Consider the following 25,232-nt stretch of genomic DNA (forward strand, 5'->3'; position numbering starts at 1 on the left):
TTTTAAAATAGTAGGGCTGGGTTTTGACACAAATTTCATGATTCGATTCTAATTCTGATTCACAAGCTTGTAATTTGATTCAATTTCCAATTAGATTCAATATCTATTATTTTAAATATATTTCAGGTACAGTACATGCCAAATTTTCTCAAGTAAAAAAAAAAACTTAAATAATGCTGTAAAATATAGATGAGAGTCAGCTGGTACTACATTACTATAATATGAAGGTTAAAACACTCAATAAAGTTTTTATAATTATAAAGTTACAATAACATAATTATATATCTACTCCAATTTGTTTTTTTTTAAATACGAACTTTTAAATGGTGGCGGTCATAAAAACTTGAGAAATTTATTCACACTTAAATTAAATAACGAAGAACAGTAAAAATTCTAATGAATATATTATATGGTGCATATATTTTAGCATATTCTCTCTAGAGTTAATTTTTCTGGCTGACTAATGAAATTATGGCCACAGAGTATGCTGAGGTAATGGTGACATTACTTGACATTGTTTACAAGCTGTTATATATTTATTGATGTCTTTGAGTGGTTCAGCGCTGACTGAGCAATTGCATGAGACATAATACAAAATTCGGCAAGTTGTACTCTTTTTTTAACTTACCTTTGGATGTTCATTCAGGTTTATTTAATGCTGTAATTGGTATTAAAGCGGAGGAGATGATCAGTTTACACAGTTCACTGCCACTTCTCTTGAACTGAGGCATTAAACAGCACCAAATTGTTTGGATACTGCAATAAAATGGGAAGAATTTGAAATCTGAGACTTTGTTTCATATCAAAATAAACAAAGCACAAGGCTTATCGCTATTTATTGGGTGGGATGTGCACTACAATGTTCAGTTTATTATCTGGACACAGGTTAGACTAATCAATGCTTAGGATTGAAGAATCAATATTGTGTCGTAAAAATGAGAATCGATTAAAATCAAGAAATCTATTATTTTTTTTTCACCCAGCCCTATAAAATAACACTGCTGCACTAACGCTTTAAAGCCCCAATCATGTTTTATCACTGTGGTGCAAATATCATTCGCATTTTTCAATCCGACTGTACAAGTTGTCTGATTTATATGTCAATTATTCTTCTTTTTAGCTGGTTATTTAGGCTTATTCTTTTGGATTGTGCTCAGTTAGATTTGCATAATGATTTTTTATTGAGGTATCACTTAAATTTATGGAGTATTAGGCACGTAAACATAGCTTCCAGTTGGTTTGTATTATTTGTCATTCTGTGGCCTTTAGCAAGAAGCCTGAGAGGTGAAGAGAGAAGATTGGGTGCCGCATTTTGTCTTTTTATGCTAATGGTAATTACAGGGGACAGGAGAGGCCACTCCACTGTGCACCCACCAGCTGAATCTCTTAAGTTAATGTGTGTGTAGTATTGCTCTCATGTTTAATGGCAGTTAGCTTCAGAGAAAGGAATTATCCCAGAAAACACTACATTGCATCTCTCTTTCCTAGTACCAGCCATATTCTCTCTTCAGCCAGCCTCCATTACCCATCAGCCCATTTTAGTTCTCTACTCTTATTACTCTTAGTTTTCATGTGTCGCTTTTTGCAGCACGCCAAACAGATGAATAAGCATGTCTCGATGAAGCTTAACTATTTTGAGGTCCCAGATATAAATCGCTGAAATAAGCAGAGCGACAGATTTAACCCAGCTGACATTAGTATTTTTAGACTATTGGGCTGTTTAAATGTGCAGTTTTATTTATAAACATGGTTAGCAGACGGAGCCGCTGCTGGAATGATATGTCTGATATAATGCCTGGTGGGAGCTCAGCTTCAGAAGAGTCAGATCATAGTGTGTGCAATATTTAGCAGCACATTATTAATAATTAAGTCCTTTCCATTGCTATAGATTGTGAATGTAAATCTGACAATCTGTCTGTACTTTCCAGTCAAGTTGTGTTTATTTGTCATTTGCTTTGCTTACATAAGGCTTTGAAATGTGTAAGATGAGGCTCAGTGCGTAGAGCTTTATACAGTATAGTAATTATATAGATATAGAAAATGTTATTATATTAGTGCTGTCAAAATTCACGTGTTAACGCAGGCGACTAATTTTTCCAGTTAAACACAGGGGCAGGGCTAAGGTTGCCAGCTCCACTCACAACTGCTGCTTCTGTCTCTTTTTTTTTTCTTGACAAGTAGTGCATTTATGTAGTCGCAGAATGTCATTACGACCACATCAAATGGGAGACTTTTCAGTCGTGCACTCCAGCTTCACCTTAGCACCAGGTGCTAGTCAAAAGAGCATGGGAAAAGTACAGGGTGACAAGGATGAGATGTTGTCAGATGAGATGTTGTCAGGCCATATATTAGTAAAAGCGAATTTACCTATCCTGTTTGCCATTATACTGGGCTCATAGCATGAGCGCTTCAGTTGCACACACAAATGTGGCTGCACCCGATGTAGCCTGGGATTGCCAGGTTTTTACAACAAAACCCGGCCAATTGCTACTCAAAACTAGCCCAAAAGTAGCCCAGTTGCATTTTTAAGGGGGTCCCCCATTAAAAATCACATTCCAGGGGGTAATATACATGTTTTTTTTTTTTGGTGGGGTTCCCCTGGTAAAATTTGCATCCCAGCATTATTGGGGTCACCCGCAGACATGAAAAACAACCCGCAGCATCAGTGTTAGAGTAGCCCACTTTCACAGGAAAATAAACTACAAGCATGCATGTCAGATGTGTGTCACGTTCAGCAGTGGCTTATTACTTAAAGTAATAGCAGCCAAATAACCTAATAACCCAGCTGCTGTGATGTCTAATAATCAAATAACTAAACAAAAAAGAGGAAATCAGTAACATTTGAAGCTTTAAGGATTCATCCATATTTGATTTAGTGTTCAGTGTTTGATAACTTTATTCTGTTTCTGTAGGCCTAGATTTACTACTTGCTGAAGGGCACAGGTAAATAATGGGTTTATGTGAAGATTGTTTTAAATTCACTTAAATTGGAATTTTTTAAAGCCTAATATTTTAAAATTGATTCTACTGTAATGTTGAATGGCTATAGTCAATAGTTACTACAAAAAAAGGAAAAAAAGAACAGTTTCCTAGAGACACAAGTAATGTTGGTATCAGTGATACTCACTTTCAGTCATAAATTTAACAAATGTTAAAAATATGCTGTATTTATGTTGTTTCTACAATTTGAGGATTGAATGTGAAAATATTGCAATATATAAAAGTATATTTAAAAAGTTTAGTGCTAAGTGTGATTAATTGTGTTTCATTTCGGGAAAAAAGTGATTAATTTTATTTTTTTTAAAACGATTGACTATATTGTGCTATATTATATATCAGTGTTGTGCAATTTAATCTGGAAAAGTAATTAAATTACTGATTACTCCTTTTAAAAGTAATCAAGTTACTTTTCTGATTACTTAAAAAATAAAAATAAAAAAAAGGTACATTACTAGTTATGTTACTTTTTTCCTGTACATCTATAGAAATTTACCTGAAATAGTAAGTTTCATTTCGCCTAGCCACAACATCCCAATATAAACGCTCCAGATAAAATATTGGTTATTAAAGGAACCGTATGTAGGATTGTGGCCAAAACTGGTACTGCAATCACTTTCAAAATACTGTAGAACGGCGTATCCCCCCCCCTCCCCCCCCTGACTCGAGGTTGCCAGCTAAGCTGCAGGATCCCGCAGGAACGTAGGCTGCTACAAGGAGCTTCCAATGGCAAGTGACGAGTCCTACACAATAAGTTTTTTTTTCTTCTGTTACTTATGTTTATGCTTCACGAGAGATGTTTTGCGAAGTAATTATGTGTCGCAAAAATTTACTAAAAGCGATTAGCCAAATATTTCGTAAAGATGTACTGTAATACCACATTTAAGTCGGAACATAGATTGTTTTCATACCGTGCTAGTGGTGCGATATAAAGCTTTTTATGAAGGCATTTAGCACGGGCGACCGTGGAAAATCCACTGTGTACTGAAGCACGGGGCTTTTAGCCTATACCTGTCCAGGAGAAAATTAGCAACGTTGGCATCTGTCTTAACACTAGAACCGCCACGGGGTCAATACCCCTACCTGTTATTCAAATGTACATACCTTAATTTCCATAAAACACTCAACCCTCCCAGTCATTGACTTTTACTAAAATTGTGTAATTTAAAATCCCCTGGTGTTAAAAAGTGTTTAGATAATACCAGATCGAAAAACGGAGCATTTATACCTAAAAGCGCCATCGCGGGTCAAATTTACCCACTATATAATGCGTGTATTTTCGCACTGTCATAATCTTGCCGGTTATGTTTTTACATTCTACATTGCTAGGCAACGCCTTTTACTCACTGAATTAGTGGTTATCAGTTTCACAAATAAAGTCAATATGAGTAAAAGAAGGCAGTTTATTGATGCCGAAGAGGTATTAGAAGCACTAAATACATGATTATTGGAGAGTCTGTTATGTGTCGTGGGTCGCTCAGCGTCTGACGGCTCATCTGACAGCGATCTTATATTTAGATGTTTTAGCCTAACGTTACACATATTGTTAAAATGAATTATTCAAAATTTTGAATTATTTCAAATTTTTGTTTTGCAATTTCTATTGTTTTTTTGTTCGCTACTGTGTTGCTATTTATTCTAGTCTGTCCGTTTCCTGAAAAAAAATCCGATCTGTGTAATGAATACAACCTTTCTTTTTTTTTTTTTCTTTTCTTTTTTTTTTTTTTTTTTGATTACCCTAAGTTTATTTGTGTTGTTCTCTTATTCAAATTATAAATGATATAAGTAAACAAATTAATCATTCCTTAGGTGAAGCTGTGCACTTGAATTTGACATGGCATCATCATATGCAGTGTGCGCGAGTTATTATTACACGTTGTCTATGGGCTATTTTAGTAATTTAAATAACATGAATTCTCTTAATTTATTGAATAATGACAACGAATTCTTATATTGCACCACACAATTATGCTGTTACTTCCTTTTAATTCCCTTTGTCAGACCAGTCTTGTTTATGTTAAATTGACTATTATGAAAACGGACTGTAGCCTGCACAAAAATCTATAAAACAAACAACAGGGCAAAAATATAAGTTGTTGACTAGACAATCATTTTTTTATGACACTAGACACTTCTTTATCAAGACAGTGGCATAATACAGTGAAATAAAATCTTCTTTAGCCATATCAAAACGTGGTTTGTGCGTGGGTAAAATTTACCCGCATGGCGGTTTTAGGTATACAGAGACCTCTGGCGGTTCTAGTGTTAAAATTCTTCTCTGTTTTCAGCCGTCTCCATCTGTCAAAGGCCTCTCCTATACAAATCCTTGTTTTATTTCGGACTTTGTCACGACGTACTTCGGATTCATAACGAGGTCTTTTAGGTTTCGTAACTTTATACATGTTTTATCTGACACGTTCGTAGCTGCAGCTGTAACTAGAGCAGAGCTGGCAACCCGGATGACGAAACACTACTGACTTCGTGATTGGTAGATAGCTGGAGGGTGGCGCCTCAGACCAAAACACAACATGACAACATCAACATCAGTTGAGGGCTGCAACTTTCACTTTTAAATGACAATATCCTGGCCAGACCACTGTTGTCAGTGATATAAGTATTTGAAATGAACATGATTTCTTAATGTCTAGTGACATGTCAGGGCCATTTTATGATTAACTGAAATGAATTTCTTACATACGGTTCCTTTAAAGCATCAACATTCACAAACCACTGTTCATTTTAACTAGTGGTGAGTGGATGCTTATTGCGTTTACAGAAATCAACAATGCTCAATGCATTTTTGCGGGAGTCCCGTTAATCTTTTTATTCTCCTGCATCCTGCACACACACAAGTCTCTACCTGGCCACACTCGCCCGTCTGTCCCACGCCGCTCTCTGTTATGTCGGGTCCTGCGGGGGTACAGGTTTCTAATCCAGTGGCTTTGAACTCGATAGTAGAAGTTGATGCGTAGCTCTCCACGCCCAGTGCTTTCTCAAGAAGTTTTACCACTGCCGTGCCACTGTTAAGTGGATTTTTTCACGGATGAAAGGTTTTATTTCCCCTTAATTGATAACACACAATAACGTTCTTGCCTTTGATAGAAATAAACTCAAAACAATGATTATATTTCCAGCTACAGAACACATGCTTTTCTCTCTCCATGTAGTATCCGCCTCGCAGGCACTTACCAGTCAAAGTAAAGTCTCAGGTACAGGAAGTCTCGTGTGCTGCACCCTTTTTACAATCTAGATGATAAAACACTGCATTCTTTTGCCCAACACTGTTATATACAATGTTGTATTGCATTAAAGTTACGGAGTGCTAGAGAGTAACAGTACTGCAGTGCTATAGAAAAACAATAAATACACCAGAAGTTAGTGTTGGTGACTGAATACACCAGTGGTGTCTGCCAGATGACACTGTCAAAAACAGACTGGGGTGTGAGGGCTGTGTATGGTTTCAAATGTACACTAGGATTTAGCAAGTTTCAAACCTTCTGGTTTTGTCTCTCTTTTCTCATCACTCTCTCTGTCAGTCAGTCCCTGCCGATTCAGTTTAATACCATGAATGTTACTGTGATTCACAAGTTTAAACACTGTGTATTTTTAAAGCTGTCAGAAAAAGGAATAGTAAGTGTGCCGATAACAAACGTAGAAAGATTTATTTTTTTGAGGCTTATGTTTCATCATAAAGTTGAAATTATGCTTCATCTTACAGTACATAGGTTAGCAGTTTTAAAGTTTCTTAGCTGTAGCTGGAAAGTTGTAGTAGTGGGAATAGTTTCGAAGCGACTATGTTAATTCAGTTGTATAAAAGGATTAAAAGCGTGAGGGAAGAGGAGGGATAGGGATGAGCTACTGTATCAGTACACCAAGCACATGTGGGCCTAGCTAGCACTGCCTGAAGCGTCCTCTAAATTGATTGGCTCTAGCTTTAGGAAGAGTCAAATGAATGTATTTCTATGGAAAATTGAGGGCAAGAATAGAAACAGATGTTCGATTTTAAAGCTGAACCCTGCTAAGCGTAGTGATATTTAGGCAGAGTTTTTAAAACAGTGGGTGAATAGAAATATAATGGTGGAACAGGAAGGGGACTGTGAAGTCCCAGAGTACAAGCGCAGCCTGAAGCTGTGTGATGTTTGGTAGTTTTATCAAATCTTTGATAGCTTTGACCTCGGAAGGAACAAAGCTCTAAGACTTTTTTAAAAGCTCTCCTTTCAGACTATTGAAGAGTGTACGTCCTTTGTTAAGTCTTGCGTATTTTGACTGAAAATACAGTTCTTCTTTTTAACTTGTTCTCAAAAGTATCTTTCAAAGATTTGATGTCAATAACCTGGCAAGCTTTGGCAAAACCAATCATTATTTCATCCTCAAAAGCTGAACTGTGTCAGCTTGTTCCTTGTAAAAGAGATTTGGTTTCTTTGCGAACTGATTAAAAGGAGCCTGTGTGCTCTTTACCTCTGGACGTTATTTTAGACTAGGTTAAAACTTGCAAGATCAAAAAATGCTTTTCAGTTTATTGTAGAATATCAGACTGAATATCAGTGAATGGGTGATCTGAGGTCGAATGGTCTGGTAGCTTAAATATATATATTTTTCTTTTCACTTAAGCTGATTTGCATGTAACCTGTCCATTATACATAGCAGCAGGTTTCATGGCTGTGCGTGTTTTGTTCTGTGGCGTATGATTGAGGTCAGATGTGCTGCGTCTTCGCCTGCAGCACCTGTGTGTTTGCGTCTCTGAGGTACTACAGGTGCCAAGAACTTGATGACTCAAAGTTTTAGGGTAGAGAAGTTCACATCTGAGTGTCTCACCTCAAGGAAAGCCATCTTCCCACACAAACAGTACACACTCCCTGCAGTGAGATCTGTGGGCGAGGGTTAAGTGTGGTATCGTTTTAAACTGCAGTCAGTGAATAAGTTTAGGGTTAGCATTAGCATCCTCTCTGTGCGTTTTATGTAATGAATATGAGGAAAGCGCATGTTATGTTTACTCTAGATCTACTAAGAAACACAAAAGAGATGCACAGACGTTCTCTCTCTCAGTCCCTCCCCCACTCTCCTCTGTCTTGTCTGTTTTGAACGCTGTATTCAGTGTACGCTTGTTGTTAAGTCTTTGTTCGAAATATGCTTTTTGGAAAGAACCTCGCTTTAGCTGTAGATGGCGGAATGAAGAATCCAACAAGCCCTAAAACTCAAGAAGTCCATTTAGAAGATGTTTAGTTCATGTTCTGGGAATATATCATAGAGATATGATCTCAGTCCTCCTCCTCTCTCATCATTTCCATGAGTAGACTGAGTTTACTGGCTAATGATAGATCATGCTCCACCTGAACTGCTTTCTGCACCTGTCCTTTTGTTCTGAGAGGCCAAAGCTGTTATATCTGTGGTGTCATAAGTACATGGTTCATAAAAAGGCATAGAGGCAAGCAGCGGGAAAATAAGTGATATGGGAGGCAATTACTGATGATATGGAAGTGTTTTCCTACACTACCTTTTAAAAGTTTTGGGATTTAAAAAAAAAAAAAGTTTTTGAAAGCAGACTATTATGCTCACCAAGACCAAAAATACAGTAAAAACAGTAATATTGTGAAATATTGTTACATTTTTACAATAACTTACATATTAGAATTTAATATTTTAAAATATCATTTATTCTTGTGTTGCAGTTTTTAGCTGTCACGATCCTTCATTCATGATTCTTCCTATCACTCTAATATGCTCATTTGGTGCCCCCCCAAAAAATCTAAAAATTCTTATTATCAATGTTAAACCAGTTGTGACATTTTGGTATTGAACTAAAAATGTAATAACATTAAAATGTTAACATTTTAATCAATAATGCATCTTTGTTGAATTAAAGTATTAATTTCTTAAAAAAAAAAAATCTTACTGACCCCAAACTGTAATATGGTAATGCACAGATGGATCTCTTTTTGATCTATTTAGAGCCTTATTCATTACAACGCATTTTATTTTCTGTCATTATTATTATTATATCTAACTGTTAAATTATTTTACTTCCATCATTCTAATGTTGCGTTTTCATAAAAGGTGCACTCAAAGGTAATTTTGAATAAAATCTTTTGCACAACACTATGAATAGCTCTGTTGAATAAAACAGGTAAACCAATCTAAACAGAATGAAACAAGAGTGGGCAAAAAATTGTCCACCCAGGTGAAAAACAAGTGCACTTCCATAATGTACTTAAAGTGCTCTATTTTCATGCACTAATTTTGTACTTAATATACTAAAAATTATTCTTTAGTACTTCTTAAGATAATCTTAAGAACATAAGTGTACTTGAACCTTTCATACACCAGTGGGTTTGAGTGTACTACAAGTGGAAACTAAATACGTTTTTTAATACAGAGATGGTATGTTAAAAGCACATTTTAGTTCATATTCATGGTGTCCCAAAATAGCACAGTTGAGTACACTTAAATGTTCTTAAGATTATCTTAATAAACAAACAAAAACTTACTGAGTGCACTTATAAATCATTCTTGTATTTTGTAGGGCTGCCCTCGACTAAAGATTTTTCTGGTCGACTAGTAGTTGTTCATTTTAGGCATTAGTCGACTATTAGTCGCATGTTTATTAATAAATCATAAACATCATAATAATGAGCCTTTAACTGCCTATAAAGCCTATAAGTGCTCAAACGCACAGGCAGATATAATAATTATGAATGTGTCTGGGAAAAACAGCAAGGAGACTGCATTAACATTTTAATAATAAATTGATAAACGAGCGCTTTCCTTGTTTTCGGCTTTAGAGATGAAGTCGGCGACACTGACTCGTCATCTCCACAGTAGTGGATGTGTATGCATGTTTCATATGGATTACATAATCTGAGAATATGGATTGCATAATCTGAGAATATGTGTTTTCCATTTAAATTGGTTCATTTGAAAGTAGACATTTCACTCTTTATAGATGTATTTTTCATGTCTGTAAGGCAGTTTGTAAGTTTCACGCTCAAGTTCACAGAGACCGAGACGGCAGAAAGCCCGTCCTGTTACTTTAATTATTTTACGAAAGTGCAACGTTTCGTTGTTATCATGATTGCACACAAATAAACAGAGTCTTACAGATCCGAACACTCTGCAAATTTTTCTAGGTTAACATTAGATTGACCTGCCATGTAAAGTTGCTACTAACATATTTCAGACGAAAAGCCATATTTGAGGTTGATGAATGATAGGTGAGCATTTGTATGGCCTTCCCAATGTGCTATATTACCACACAGACCAGCTGTTTACGATCTGTCCGTCACAGAATGTGTGACTTTGCCACTTCCTATGGAATTTGTTTTTTTCTGCTACTGAGCGACTAATAAAATTTTGGTCAACCAAGCCTCTTCTCATCGACTAACGGTTCGTTTTTTCTATCCCATTTTACATTAAAGCAAATGTGTTGTCAGCTGGGTTATGTTTTGCAAAACATGTGAATGACTGGAGCGTTTAGGTTTGTAAACCCATCTCGAATTTCTGGTGTAATGTTTTTTGGGTTTAGCTCTTTCTGATCATTGTAATCGGAGGATTTAGTCTTATCGATTTTAGCCCTGTTTTTCCAGACAGTTAATGGAGATATCTGACAAAAGCCTGAAATCGTAGATAAATTGATGCTCGTTCACGTAAGGGATGACCGCTATGACAGCTATGATTTGAATGATCAAAGACAATGTAAAAGAAGCGCTGATGCCTGAAAGATATTTAGCAGGTGAAAAACTAGACCTGTCTGCTTTCTAAGTCCTGTAAGTGTAAAATGTGTTTTGACTGAACTGACATCGGTGACCACAGACAGTTTTGTAGTGTGAAAAGAACAGCAATCTGATGGCGCTGTACAGTGTATGGACAGCATTAGCAATATCTGTTCAGTTTTTAATGTGAAGTCATTGTGATTTTTTGGGGGGATGGTTGGAGGGTTTTGATTTGGCATTAAAAACTCTCTCACTGCCAAATGCTTATCATACTTCAGTGGTCAGAGATTAGACAGACAGACGGTGGCCAGTCTCATTATCTGACTTCATGATGCTTAGACACCTTAACTTTCCTTTACAGAGGAATCAGCTTCAGCTGTCATAGGCAGAATACCAGCCAAAGGTCAGGAGAGTTTTCATAATCTCTCCTCCTCCCTTCTTTCTCTCACTGTCCTTTCACCTTTTTAATATGTGTGCATATCTATACGTATGTGTTTACTATAGAAAACCGCTCATTTCCATGTGTTTGAGTAGCTAGTGTTGTTGATATCCAGTGACTCATGCACCTTTAAGGGGATTTACTGTACAGTCTGTCAAAACATTCATGTGAAGCACTGTGGTCTCAGAAGAGTAAATCCTAACATTTCCGTTCTGACATTGATGGGCTGTTTGTCTGATACTGAAAGCTTGTTTGTGAGAGGATTGTGCCGTATAAGTGGTGTTCGTGTTGCAAACCGGCCAACGGGAAAGCTGGATGTGCGAATGTTCCTATTAGTTTTTAAAGAACAGAGATGATTCTTTTTTTCTTTTTTTTTTCTACCTCTTACTCATTCAACACACACCCACACCTAGACACTCACTATTTTGGAGGCATAACAGATGTTATGTGTTAGATAAATAATTAATATATAGCTCAAAGACAGCCTTCGCTCAACAGCAAAATTTATTCCTTACAGAAGCCTGTGGGTGCAGTCATTGCAGAGAGATTACTTTTTCATTGTTCAGTCAGCACAATCCCCATGAGGATATACATCACACGGAGCCATTTAATTGTCTCACATGTGGATTGATATTGGCATGGTCATTAGCTGTGTATGAACAAAAATGCTGATGTGATAATAGTGCTGCACACAGGGTGCCATTGCCTCAGTCACAGAGCTGCATTCAGGCTCTGACAGATCCCCCTAAATGATGTCATTGTTAGATCTCAATGTTTCTTTGGTTTCAAATAAGTATTTTGTGTTTTTTTTTCCATAAGCAACTGTCTATAAATTGCCTGTGATAAATACAATTATTATCAGTATGTGAAAAAAAAAAATCTATCAAAAAACTGATAATTCCCTGGCAGAAAATTACCAGCACCTAGGTTTATGGACATTTGCTTTAACCCCAAAACATGAAATTAATGTAATTCAAAATATAGGTTAAAAAAATCAATACAGGAAATTCCTTCATATTAACACAATACATTGGAACATATGTTTACAGACTTTTTTTCTTAATGTATGGAAAAAACACCTTTTAGTAATTTTCTATTAAGCTGACACTGTATGTTTTTTTTTTTTTTAACTTATCACTAGAGTAATTTAAGATGTATAAACCTGAAGAGAAACATACAACTATGGCTGTCAATAGACTACAATATATAGGTGTACTAGTTACCAAAGCTACCAAAGCTGTATTTTTAAAAAAAAAAATCAGAAATACATTTTAAACAGGAATGTTATTGCAATTCAAAAGAACTATTTTTTTTTTAGAATTTTAAAATGTGATTTCTGCGTATTTAGTGTTCAGAAACATTTCTTGTTATTATAATTATTGAACAACAGTTGTGCTACTTAATTTTTTTATAATTTTTTTTTTGTGGAAACTTGTTTCTTTGATAATAGAAAGTTCAAAAGAACTGCATTTATTTGATATAGAAAACTTTTAATCAAATTAATGCATCATTGCTGAATGAAAGTATTATTTCTTTTAAAAATCTGAATTTTGAACAGTAAGATTGAAATGGAAATAATTAAAAATGTTAAATGATGCCTTATTTATTTTACATTTTTTGTAATAGTAGTGTAACTATTTAAATTACTTTAATAATGTAACGTTTTGATTACTTTTCCAAATTTAAATTTCTGCATTTTTTCAAACATTTAAAGCCGGCAGGGCTAACCTTACAATAGAACTTAACACTGATTACTGTCAGACTTTCAAAATCCTTTATCACTTGAATTAAGATTATAATTTTAAAGACAATCACTTCAAAATCAGACTTCAGCACCTCTTTTTACTTTGAGATCATTTAGAGGTTGAATGCAGATTTAAAACCATTACAAGAAGTAGCTAAAATACTGTTTTTGAAATCAAATCTTTGCATATCTATGACAGGAAACACTGGCATCTAACAATGCCTTGGGGAACAAAAACGTAAAGCAAATACACAAACCCAAATAGAAAACAAAACACTTATCAAATAAACATATGCCCTATTTTGTGTCCTAAACTCCTGAATCATTGGTGTCTCATATTTTAGAGCAGTCAATGCCATTTTGGAAAGAAATCAATTAAATCTGCATGTGTAAGAAAAGTTTCAAATGTAACGTCCCTTTGTAATCGTTAACGTTTTCGTAAGTAATTTAATTACACTTTTTTTTTTTCTCAGTAAGTAATCTCTATAAGATTACACTTGCATATATTTGCTAAATTGCGTAATTCCATTACACGTAGCTAGTTACTCCCCAACACTTGCAGCTAGTTTGAAAACCCCTGCATTAGCAAACAGAAACCATGTTCAGATCAAATATACTTTTATAAAGGAAATGTTATGTCCTCCTTTTGTTTTGCATTTTGTGCTCAGCATGTGTTAAAGCCACGTGGTGATGGCAAACAAGGACCAACTGGCATTAGTGGCCTCCCACTGGCCTTAGTCACTAGTGATCCAAGAGAATTGGGTTGTGTTGAATCCAGATGGCAGAGGTGATGTGCAAGTTCTTTGTTGTTGGAGAGCTGTTGTCCAGGGAGGGAGGAACTCACACAAGGCAAGCATGAGTGTGGTGTGCAAAATTAGAGGGATTTTACAGGAAGCACAATGAGCATTTATATTGGAAATTAGTGACCTTAACCATGAGTGTAGTTTGGTAATAGAGACTATTCGATCACATTAAAGACACTTTAAAACATGAAGTTCAGCCTGCCAGCTGAGATAAGCTTAAACAGCCAAAGGTATTTGTCACAGCCATTAGTGTAACCGTATTGTTGAGTGAATTACAATTTTTTTCATATCTTGTCGATTCTGTTTCTTAACATGGAATCTGTATTTTTCAGATAAGTACAAATGGCATGACTGCTCTTTCACTTTATTTACTTTAGTTGATGTAGCTGTTTTGCTCCAGGTATCATAAAATACTGGAATAATACCTCCATACTGAGAAAAAGATAATTCCTCTCCATTATTCATGACTGATGGTGTTTTGTTCAGTGCCTCTAGTTGTCTATTTTTCGGCATGTTCATCTTGATAACTACATTTGGATTGTTTATGGATTTTCAGTTAGATGGGAAAATGTAAATGTAAAACATAAGCAAGCAATACAGAAAGCAATAATAAAAGGAGTATAAAATATTGTATTGCTGCTTCATTCTGCTCAAACACAAAAAAATATAATGCAACTTATGCAAGCATTCAGAGTTTGAAGAAAGCAATTCAACATTAGTTTAGTCTTAACAATACCATTCTCCACAAAAATATGAATACAAATATGATGAATATTATTTACTCTCATGCTCAAACAATGTTTCTTTTTACTTTATCTTTTTGCAACTAAACTGCAAGTTTTATCATATTCTTGTTTGTTTTTCTTCATCCCAATTGCTTTTCATGTTGAAAATCAAAAAAAGCAACTGGGGTGTTTCGAAAACAAATGCTAAAACGATCATTCTTTATCAGCTGCAGACACTCTGGATTTAGAGGTTCTCCCAGAGGATTCTGGGTCTGAGGTGGTACCAGAGACGCCCCCCCACAGTCGACCTCAGGAAGATGAAGGGTCAGATCTCACTGAACCCAGCACAGACAGCACAGGTAACCAACCCATACCTTACACTGATACTATGTGATACTGATTTTAGTCTTGGAACTGTTATCAGCCAGTCAGAATTCACGATTAGGTTTAAAGCCACAGTTCTAAACTTAAACAACATTATCATCAGAACACAATAATATTAACCTTTGACTAGCGTTAGTGTATGGTTAGGTTAGATTTTGTGTTAGGACTACTATTAGTTTGACAGAAATGTTTTTCTATGACAAAGAAAGGACATTTGGAAGAGAAAATGAGAACAATTGTGTTCATCTTGATAACATGTTAATGGACTTCCACATTGGCAGTTAATTTTGGAGCACAGTTCGCATGAAAATGTATTAAAGTAAATGGACCTGTGAGCGCACCATGGTACCAAACCCAAGATTACTTGTAGGAAGTGGTCTAAGTTGCTTGAAATTAAAAGCAACTCAAATACGGGTCCTCATTTGTTCAGGAAGTAAACATGCATTCGCTTTGGCCACTGACAGTGTCATTAGTGTCTTTAGAGAATGTGCAGTGTAATTGTGCAGCATGAGTGCAATCAGAGTGACAAATGAATGGTTTGCAATCAGCTGTCTTCTCAAAAGAGACCGTTTGCAAACAGCAGAAAGCCACCTTAATGCAATGCACATAGATGCAAGTGTTTTTCACTCTGCTATGCGTAACAGTGGCAAAAAAAAAAAAAAAAAAATATATATATATATATATATATATAATATTTATTTATTTATATTAGTGCTGTCAATTAATTGTCGATTAAAAAAAATAAAGAATTCACAAAATAATTGTGATTAATGTTTTTATTTATGCTTTTATATTGCAATAATTTCACATTCAATCTTCAAATTAATGTAGAAACAACATAAAGAAGGTATGTTTTTAATATTTGTTTAATGCCGTCTTTTTTATGACTGAAGGCAAGTATCACTGATACCAACTGATGTCTCTATGATTCCCAATATTTAACCGTTGACTATAGCCATTCAACATTACAGTATAATTGAGAGCTATCAATTTAACATTTATTAGACTTTAAAAAATAAATTCTAATTTAAGTGCATTTAAAACACCTTTCACATAAACCCATTATAATAAATGTCATATAGCTACCTGTGCCCTTCAGCAAGAAAATATAGCCTAATTTAATAAATCTATCAAACACTAAATTCTAAATTGAATAAACAAAGCTAAAAAATATACAGTTATTGATTTCCTCTTTTTAATTTTGTTCTTTGATTAACAGACATCACAGCAGCTGGTTATTAGGATATTTTGTCTGCTACTTTAAGAGCTGCTGAACTTGACACAGATCTGACACTGCTTTAAATGTGACTCATAATAATAAATACTTACATGCACAACGCAGCTTTAATCACCTTTTTTGTAACTTCATAACTTAACTGACGACATAACTACAATATTGCATACTCTTAGTTTCATTTGGGTTTGAATATGATACAGCTCTTTAATATAGCCTAACACAGCGCTATGAGCACAGTTTAACGGCTGACAGGACAGGAAGATTAGTTTTTACTGACATATGGCCTGATGTTCTACAGAAGCTCCTCGTCACTGGTACCGTTTCCGCGCTCATGTGAGTAGCACATTGTGCTGAAGCGAAGTTGGAGTGTGCGTCTGAAAAGTCTCCCATGTGCTTGTAAAGACGTTCAGCATCTAAAAAATGCACTTCTTTAGCAGTTGTGAGTGGGGCGGCCAAACCTAGCCCAGCCCCTGTGTTAATTGTATTAAATATTCTTAATGTGCTAAACTGAAAAAAATTAATCGCCTGCGTTATCACGCTAATTTTGACACCACTAATATATATACATCTTTGTTGAGTACAAGTCACTTGTGAAGGGGACCATTCAATTACAATTCAGAAAACGGATGAAGAATTTTAACTATCAGTACATGAATTAAACCGTGAAGAAACAAACCGAAGCTTGAAAGGCTTGTTGATGCTGATGCAAACATCTGAAACACACTGTACTTGATCCAAAGTGCCTAAACACTAGATGAGGATCAAAGAATCGAGTTTGCAGAAACAGTTGATGAATAATTTAGAGCCAATTGTGGTGCTTTAATTGCGCCGCACCTTCTTGTTAAATTAGGTGCGTACGACACGTGTCCAGGCTGTAAACCTGCACTGTAACAGCTGTTTGAAAGCCATTTGATGTGTGTAAATCTCCACTGACACTGCCAAGACATAAATCTCCCACTAACACCGAACATTTGCTGCCAACACCCTGCAACTTGTGTTTTGTAAGCTCTCAATTTCACTTTTTCTCCTAAAGGCCAACCAGGCTTATTACTTTTTCCTTTCTGCTAAAGTTTATTGATCCCAGATAGCAAGTTGGACGGTTTACCCTGTACTCTGGTATTTCTTGAGGAACTCAATAGTTTTCCCTCTCTCTCAGGTCAGGCTGAGTACGTTTCTCGTATCCGAAGGCTAATGGCTGAGGGAGGGATGACAGCGGTTGTCCAGCGTGAGCAGAGCACCACAATGGCTTCCATGGGCAGCTTTGGCAACAACATTATCGTCAGCCACCGAATCCACCGTGGCTCCCAGACAGGAGCAGACGCACAAAGTCATACTAGTTTGAGTCCCATCCCTGGGCCCTCCTCTAGTGAGTCTTTGGCTGGAGCTGCAGGTTCGTTCTCCCGCGTCCTCACCGGCACGCTCGGGATTCATACCGACACAGCTCAGGGCAACTCTACAGCCATAGACCTGGCCCCCCTCGTAGAACAGGGAAGACTTCACACGTCCCTCCTTTCACAGGAGTTTTCACCTCTTTTCTCATCTGCTTTAGACGCAAATGGACCTTCCGCTTCCATGGAAACAGACAGTGTCTTGGAGGGGGAGGAGCTCCAAGACTTTGCACACCTCCCCCCATCTTTACTCTCATCCTCACCCTCTCTTTCTCCAGTGAATAACAGTAACTACAGCAACAGCGATAGTAGTTACCTTGGAGACGAGTATGGGCGGTGAAAGAGGCGGAGTTTGGAGAGGATTCATAATTTGAAAGAGAAAAGACCACACAACAGAAACTTCCAGAAATATTTGCACTCGACCCGTATGTTCCTTTCTCTTCTCACCATCGGCGTTCATATTTCGCATCTGCTCTAAATAATAAGGACAAAAAAGTAGTAGTTCCCTCTTCAGCTTAAACTCGGCAATGAATTCAGACCATTCCATGTTGTTTCCAGTGGGGGTCTCTGACTGCCTGTTGTCCATCATGATCAAAGTGTTCAAAGTAGAGCCACGTACAGAATAAGGTGTGTGAATAGCAGAGAGACAGAACATCACTTTGCTGTCAGTCTTTAGTCTGTAGAAGAATATCAGTTACTACAACTTAACGCTTGGTTCTTCTACATACTCTTTCAAATGTAACATTTCAGGTGCCATTGAAAGCTGCTGCTTTGAGTAGAAATGTTTCCTCGGACAATCCAGTAGTCCAAAATGTTACAAAACCTAGTCACATTCTGAACAACTTGGTTATGTTACTTTTGGTTAGTTTAGAACTAAGAGTCATTTCTGTTAAAGAAAGGACTATTTTTAGATAATGACTGGTGTTTTAGTTCATTTTTTTTTATACTGTTGAAAAGTCAAAGACCACGCTTTAATTTTTAAGTTTTTGGAAAGAATATAAGAAAGAGAATCAAGAAAGAAGACAATTCTATTCAAGTTATATATTTTGTTTAGTTAATTCTGCATTAAAGGGATGGTTCGCCCAAAAATGAACTTTCTGTCTCCATTTACTCACCCTCATGTCATTCCAAACATGTATGACTGTAAAACACAAAATAAGAAATTCTTAGAAAAATGGTGGTTGTTTTTTTTTAAACAAAGAAAGACAATAGTCACCTATGTATGTCAGAATGTATATAGTCAGACGTATATATGCTCGATTACCAAAATCTTCTAAATATTTTCTTTTGTTTCATAACAAAGTCATACAAGTTTGGAATGACATTAAATTGAGTATATGATGACAGAATTTTTATCTTTGGGTGAACTATGCTTTAAAGGGATAGTATAACCAAAAATTCACTCTCATGTCGTTCCAAACCCGTAAGACCTTCTTTCATGTTCACAAATTAATATATTTTTAATGAAATCCACGAGCTTTCTGCATAGACAGCAACGCAACTGACACATTCAAGGCCCAGAAAGGTAGTAAGAACATTGGTAAAATAGTCCATGTGATATCAGTGATTCAACTGTAATTTTATGATGCTGCAAGAATACTTTTTGTGCATGGAGTATTTTAACAATGTACTTAACTACCTTTTTGGGCCTTGAACGTGGTAATTAGATGCTGTCTATGCAGGCTCAGAAAGCTCTCAGATTTCATCACAAATATCTTAATTTGTGTTCTGACGATGAACGAAAGTCTTACGGGTTTGGAACGACATGAGAATGAGTAATTAATGACAGAATTTTCATTCTGTGTAAACTCTCTTTAAGACGTGATGTTCGTCTGCATCCTTATCATCAGCTGTCTTCTGTGTGGCCAAGTCAGTCTCCTTTGGGCTCACTGTTACCTTGGAAACACCTCAATTAACAGCCTTTGCCCCAATTGAAAAACGGAAGGACGGTTTCTTAAAAAGGGTCTTCCCTTCCCTGTTTACAGTAAAGTGCTTCTCAACACGATGTGATAAACGTCACACTCAGAGCCTCAACAGGAAAGCGGTGAAGTCTGACAGGTGTGTGTATGCAAAAGAGACGCTATCCCAGTTCTGTCAGCTACTGTAGATTTTCAAAGCCTATTGAAAGTTAGGCAGGCACTTTCCCTTTTATATCTTATGTAGCACTCTGCTTCCTATCTGCTCTCTTAGAAAACATTTCTGAGATGTGTGTTCAGAGAGCTTGTCCGTTGAACCTTAAAATCTGCCTTTTGAATTTAAAGCACGTTTTGACTTCAGCTCATTCATGAACTATTAAATAACCAATCACAATGTCTAATCTGCTTAAGTGGACCTAATGTTGCGATATGACCTTAGGAAATAACTTCATGATGGGTTTTTAAGTGTCAAAATGCTGTTCATTGGTCTGGCATACAGTGCTACAGTAGTGCATAGGGAAGATGGATGATTGGATGAATGTTTGTGAGTGAATGTTTATGTGAGATTTTTTTATTCACAGGCTTAATGCATTATGTTCTGCACTAATATGGAGAGGCTCTCTCTGCTTTTGGCAAACCACTTCATCCTGAAAATGAATGTCTGGCGGTGTCTCCTGAATCAAGTCAAAGCACAACTTGCTGCTTTGGTAAACAGTGTAACCTCTGCTTTAGAGCTCAGTTTTTACTGCTACAGTAAAAACATCATTTTAGTGCTCTTTCTGCACCTGAAGAAAAGTTACAGCAGCAGCAGCTCTTCTGATGGATTATGTACTTAACATTAAAAAGTGACTATTTTTGGTCATTTCATTCTTGTTTTTCTGTTTGTTTTTTTTAAACCATGTTATTAATTCTTTCTTTTAAAGGAAAAAAGGTGATATTACATTGATCTGCATTCTGGGAAACACAAGTGCTCTATGTGATTTAAATGGAATAAAATGATAACAGTCATGCCGTGTTAATGTTTGTTTGTGTGTAGACAGTGATGAGGATTGAAATGCTCATCTGCTAATGTTTTGTTTCTAATTGTATGTTTATTATGGTCCTGCAGATGAGATGAAAGAGATGGCTCACATCGTGACTGATTTTCCTGCACCTATTGATTTTTTTTTTAACTGAAGTCTCATGCAAATGAGACGTCCAGATGTTATTAGATCCACCGTACTTAATTTATTATATACTGTAAGCCTTTTCAGTCAGGCACTTAGTTGCACATTAGCCTTGTTGCTCCTGAGCTGACTTCAGATCAGTGCTGACTGCTTTAGGATTATGCCTCTCGCATAAGTAGATTATATACAGATGATTCCAGAACTGTGAGTGAGACGATAATGAGATGGTGTTCACTCTGCTACGATGGAGAGGTTAACGTTGACTCTGAGAGGCCATTTGAATAAAAAGTCCTGTAAAAAATGATCTGTCAGTTAGTATTAAAATTTTCAAACCTGCAGAGCTTCTTCAGGCATGTGCTATTGGATTCTGAAGGTACAATGATGTAATTCAGGGTTGTTAATTGTTAATCTTCTCAGTGGAAATAGTTCAGAGATGTGGTGAATAGAAATGAGATGTAAGCTAGAGCAAAAGCCACATATATTGGGGGAGCAGCATTAGGAGAGTCCTCACACTGATCAAATGGGATTAAAAATAAAATCTCTGTTCTGCAGACCAGTCCTGTAATTAGGACCACTGTGGTGTGCGCAGAGTGGTGACACCAGATGACATAACTGTTAGAAATGGTATAAAACACACACTTATGTAATATTTAAGAACACACACTCAGAAACACTTCATCATGCATGCTTAAATGAAAACAACAGTCAAATGGGCTAATATAAGGCTGTAGAAGCAACACGTAATAAAATGTGAGAACTTTTTGTGCTTTAGGCTTCCATTCAACTAAAACTGTGTGGTGGCTAATTGCTGGTGTAGATTCAAGACAGCAGAGGGCTCATTAAAAGAGAAAGACTCCTGAGAGGAAGGAGGGAGAAAGGACTGCTGCCATCCAGCCTTCTGCTGCACACATACATACGAAGAGGTCAAGCTTTGGCATGTTCGCCCCTGCTGGTAGATGCTGTAATTACAACATACTGGTGCCAAAACACATACTCTTCCATTGTTAATAACCCTTATTTTATTTACTAAGCAAAATGGAAATTGCACTTTGCCATCACAGGAATGAATTACATTTTAAAATAGAAAGCAGTTATTTTAAGTGGTGAAAAATCTGTCTTTATTGTACTTTTGATCAAAAATTAGTGTTCAGAATTATTAAAAATTGTATTATTAAAGTAGCTGTGGTGCAGTATCACCGCGTCTTAAGGACATTTTCGAAAAAAAAAAGTAGCCTAAATCAAATTCAAATAATAAATACAGAAATTGTTTTAGTGTTATTATTATTATTATTGTAGTAATATGTCATCAGTGACAGTGGGTCCTTTAAATTGGAGACTTAACGTATTTATTTAAAACAAAAATCGGAGACAACTTAATATGACGTCATAAAGCGATCTGGAAAGAAGTGGTCTAAAATAGCTCTTGGTAGGTTCAGAGTTGAAGTTCAACGCATGATGTAGCCTACCTGTTCTCCGCGCAGGATTACTGTAACTCTGTGATATGTTACCTGCTGACTGGCACAAGTTTGCACCCAGCTTCACGTGCAGACCCCTTGTGGTATGTAAAGGCACGTGAAGTCAGTATAATTGCTCCCCCCTGCTGGGCTGTGGTGGTTGCAGGTGTGCAGGGGGGGCCGAGTAGAGTCGTAAATGACTGGTGTGGTGTAGTGCTTTGTGTGTGGTGGGGGGGTGTGACACGGTGATTGACAACAGGAGGTCGGGGTGGTTACTCTCTCTATATTCAAATTAACTTTAATGGTTTATAGCAACCCCACCCGACCCCGCCCTTCATTAATAATGGTTGTTAATCACTGTTAACACCTGCTATAAACCATATTTGAGTAGATAGAAATCAAATACATATTCAAAGTAATAAGAAAAATAAATTACCAAAGAGTTCAAATGCATTCAGTTAAATGCAATAAACTCGGAGCTGAAACTGAATGATTATTGTGTTGTGTGTGTCTTGATTTAAACACTTCAAGCTCATGATTCAAATCCAGCAAGATGTGATGCAGCATCCAAAGGTTCTAATCTGCCCTCGCATAATTTTTCCCCTTATTAAAATCAAATATGTTCATCAGTGATTCTATATCAAGAGGAGGAATGCGTTTGTGTGTATTTTGTTTTGTGATTTAATAGTAATGAATAGTCTCTGCAACATCAAGCGATAGACTGAAGCACTCGCGTGTGAACACTGAGCACGAGCCGCATTGAAAACGTTCCGTCAATAATAACGTTTAGCATGATTTCAGAAACAACAAATTCCAGCGCCAGATCGCATCTTTTTTGAACAGAAACAAATGTATCATTGGCATTATTACGTCCGTGCCCCGAGATGTTCAAAAAAGTGGTGGGGACAATATCGACCCTAGCAAAAAATGGTGGGGACATGTCCCACCCGTCCCACCTATTAATTACACCTATGGACAGAATACAAAAACAAAAAAGTCTTCCACGGACCGGACTGCTGTGTACTTTAGGTCAATGATAGGCCTATATTCAATGATATGGAAAATTGACGTCTTTCCATGGTTGAAACCAGATAACATTACCTTCTGATGTTCATTCATGTTTACTTCATGCTATAACTAGTAAAGAGATGGTCAGTTGACATGGCACTTGAACTTTAATCTGTCACAACATATTAAAGACACAATATGTAAATGCAGTTTTAACTAGTGTAACGGACCGTGTCCTTGCGTCGCCTGCCAGTGACGTCATACACCCTCGATTTTCTGGTTTTATTTTGTAGAAAACATGAAAACCCCAAAGACACTTTAATATCTTATGCATTTTATTACACAGGTGACGAACCCACAGAGTAGCTTTATAAAAGAACTTTCAACACACTGATAAAACAGCGCTGTTTTACCTCACATAAGCATGACCGGAAGATGCGGAAGCGGTCAGCTGTGGCATAATAAAAGCTCCGCTGCTTTCGAGTCATGTCTCACGCTCGTCCTTCATTAGCAATCGCTCCAGTGTCCTCGTTTCACTTCCATGACTTTTTAGTCCCACCCTGCTTTATACTACAGTGACCATAATAAGTCTTGATTTCTGCCCAAGTCCCAGTGGATTGCATCGGCTGTGGGGATGAAGACAACATGATTCCACACACAATCACAGCGTCATCAAACTCTGCCTTTGGTTCTTTGTTTATTTTGAATATGTGCCTTCTAACGGTGAAAACTTACATGTGTGCCTTTAAAGTGCCACAATTATCGTTTGAATTTCTTAAAAAATGCCAAAATTTGAAAGCTGACACTTTGTTTCATACCTAAAGTAATCTGCTCTGTCTCGTCTGCCAGCACATTGTCAGTTTCAGTTGGCATGAGTAACGAAAGGGGGCGGGTCTTTGCCAAGGGTCAATTGCCACTGAAGCAATTGCTACTGAAATAGCTTTCTTCGGGCATTATACACCTCCTTGATAGAAACACTTTGGCTGGCTAATCAGTGTCATCTTGACAGATATCGAGAGATTTAATGCAACACGGAGACATCCATTTCTGCCATGTGAAATGACGCAGATTGCTGTTCCCCCGGACTGAGCTGTGACAGAACGTCCCTGAAGGGCTGGGAGCCGCAAGAGCGTTCACTGTTTATATTGAGAAAGCGATTATACACTTTTCCCTAAAGGCTCTGAGAAATTCCACCTGTCTGGCAGGAAATTTGCTCGCCATTAGCCTAGTGTGTCTTATTTTTAACTTTGCTGACTCTCTGCTTTTCTTGTGAGTCTCGCATCTCAAATATTAGAATTGATGCTGTGAATGAGTAAAGAGAGCTGGAGGGTTGGGATTGCAGCAAGGAAATCATAACTCACTGCATGTTAACCTGTGAGGCTGACAACAGCAGGCACAGCGTTTTAGACCATGAGTGATCCGAGTCCTCCCTATAAAGTTGATCTTAGTCATTTTGTGTAGAAACAAAGCACTGATACTGACATGATTACAGGCCCTGCTGAGCATTATCATCACCTACACTAACTCCGCTCTCCAGAACTGCTGTTGCATAAAGTGCTCCGCACAGACTCTGAAAGAGCTGCATCGCAGTATAAGTGGGCACTGTGTGTGTGTGGTGGCATTTTTCTGAGCGCTCAAGTGCACACATGCATAGCTTCGTTTTGTGAGAGAGTAGATTTAATGATGGGTGTTTTCTGAGAGAGAAAGGCTGTTATGCAAAGCCCCCCTTAATTGTATAATGTGGCAGATAAACAGAGTGGGCTGAGGTTAATGGGGATGACTACAGCAAAACATGCTGCTAATGATCCGGCCCATTTACTATTGCTAAAAACCCATCGGCACAGCGTGTAGCCATTATGTATGCAATTACATAGCTATCACATGTTTCTCTAACAGGTATGGCATGTTTAACATTTGTTTGTTTCTCTCTGAAATGTAGCGTGTGTGTGTGTTCGCTGACTGGTTTTCCTAAAGTGATCACTTTACTGTGCTTCTCTGTCAATTATAATTTGCTGTACATCCCCAGCTAATAAAGCCACTGTGACTGTACAGGAAATATCCATACAGTATTTGCTCATACATTGTGGTCTATTTAAAATATTGACATTGGCCTCATTAGTTAATAGGACACATAATCTGGACTCATAGTCATAATAGATTTACTGATTATCTGCCCTATCTTTTTTTGATCAACTCTTAATATTCATGAGCTTTTTGTTTTATGGCTTTTTAGAACATCAAAGTAAACTTTTTAAACCAGTTGCA

The 25,232-nt window shown here is 36.9% G+C and overlaps 1 protein-coding gene across 2 annotated transcripts in view; it reads left to right on the top strand.

Moving 5' to 3' along the window:
• Nucleotides 1–20,347, top strand: part of ambra1a (autophagy/beclin-1 regulator 1a) — an 84,498-nt gene extending 64,151 nt beyond the window's left edge. Inside the window, exons 18-19 of one of the 2 annotated variants that reach the window (XM_051114582.1) lie at nt 14,642–14,773; nt 17,192–20,347. In XM_051114582.1, the coding sequence (XP_050970539.1) occupies nt 14,642–14,773; nt 17,192–17,763 (704 nt within the window). In that variant the 3' untranslated portion in view covers nt 17,764–20,347. The remainder of the gene's footprint in view (nt 1–14,641; nt 14,774–17,191) is intronic. The other variant, XM_051114583.1, reaches the window with a different exon arrangement.
• Nucleotides 20,348–25,232: the final 4,885 nt, after the last annotated feature.

Source organism: Labeo rohita, chromosome 7 (genome assembly GCF_022985175.1).
Source record: "Labeo rohita strain BAU-BD-2019 chromosome 7, IGBB_LRoh.1.0, whole genome shotgun sequence".
Classification (NCBI taxonomy): domain Eukaryota; kingdom Metazoa; phylum Chordata; class Actinopteri; order Cypriniformes; family Cyprinidae; genus Labeo; species Labeo rohita.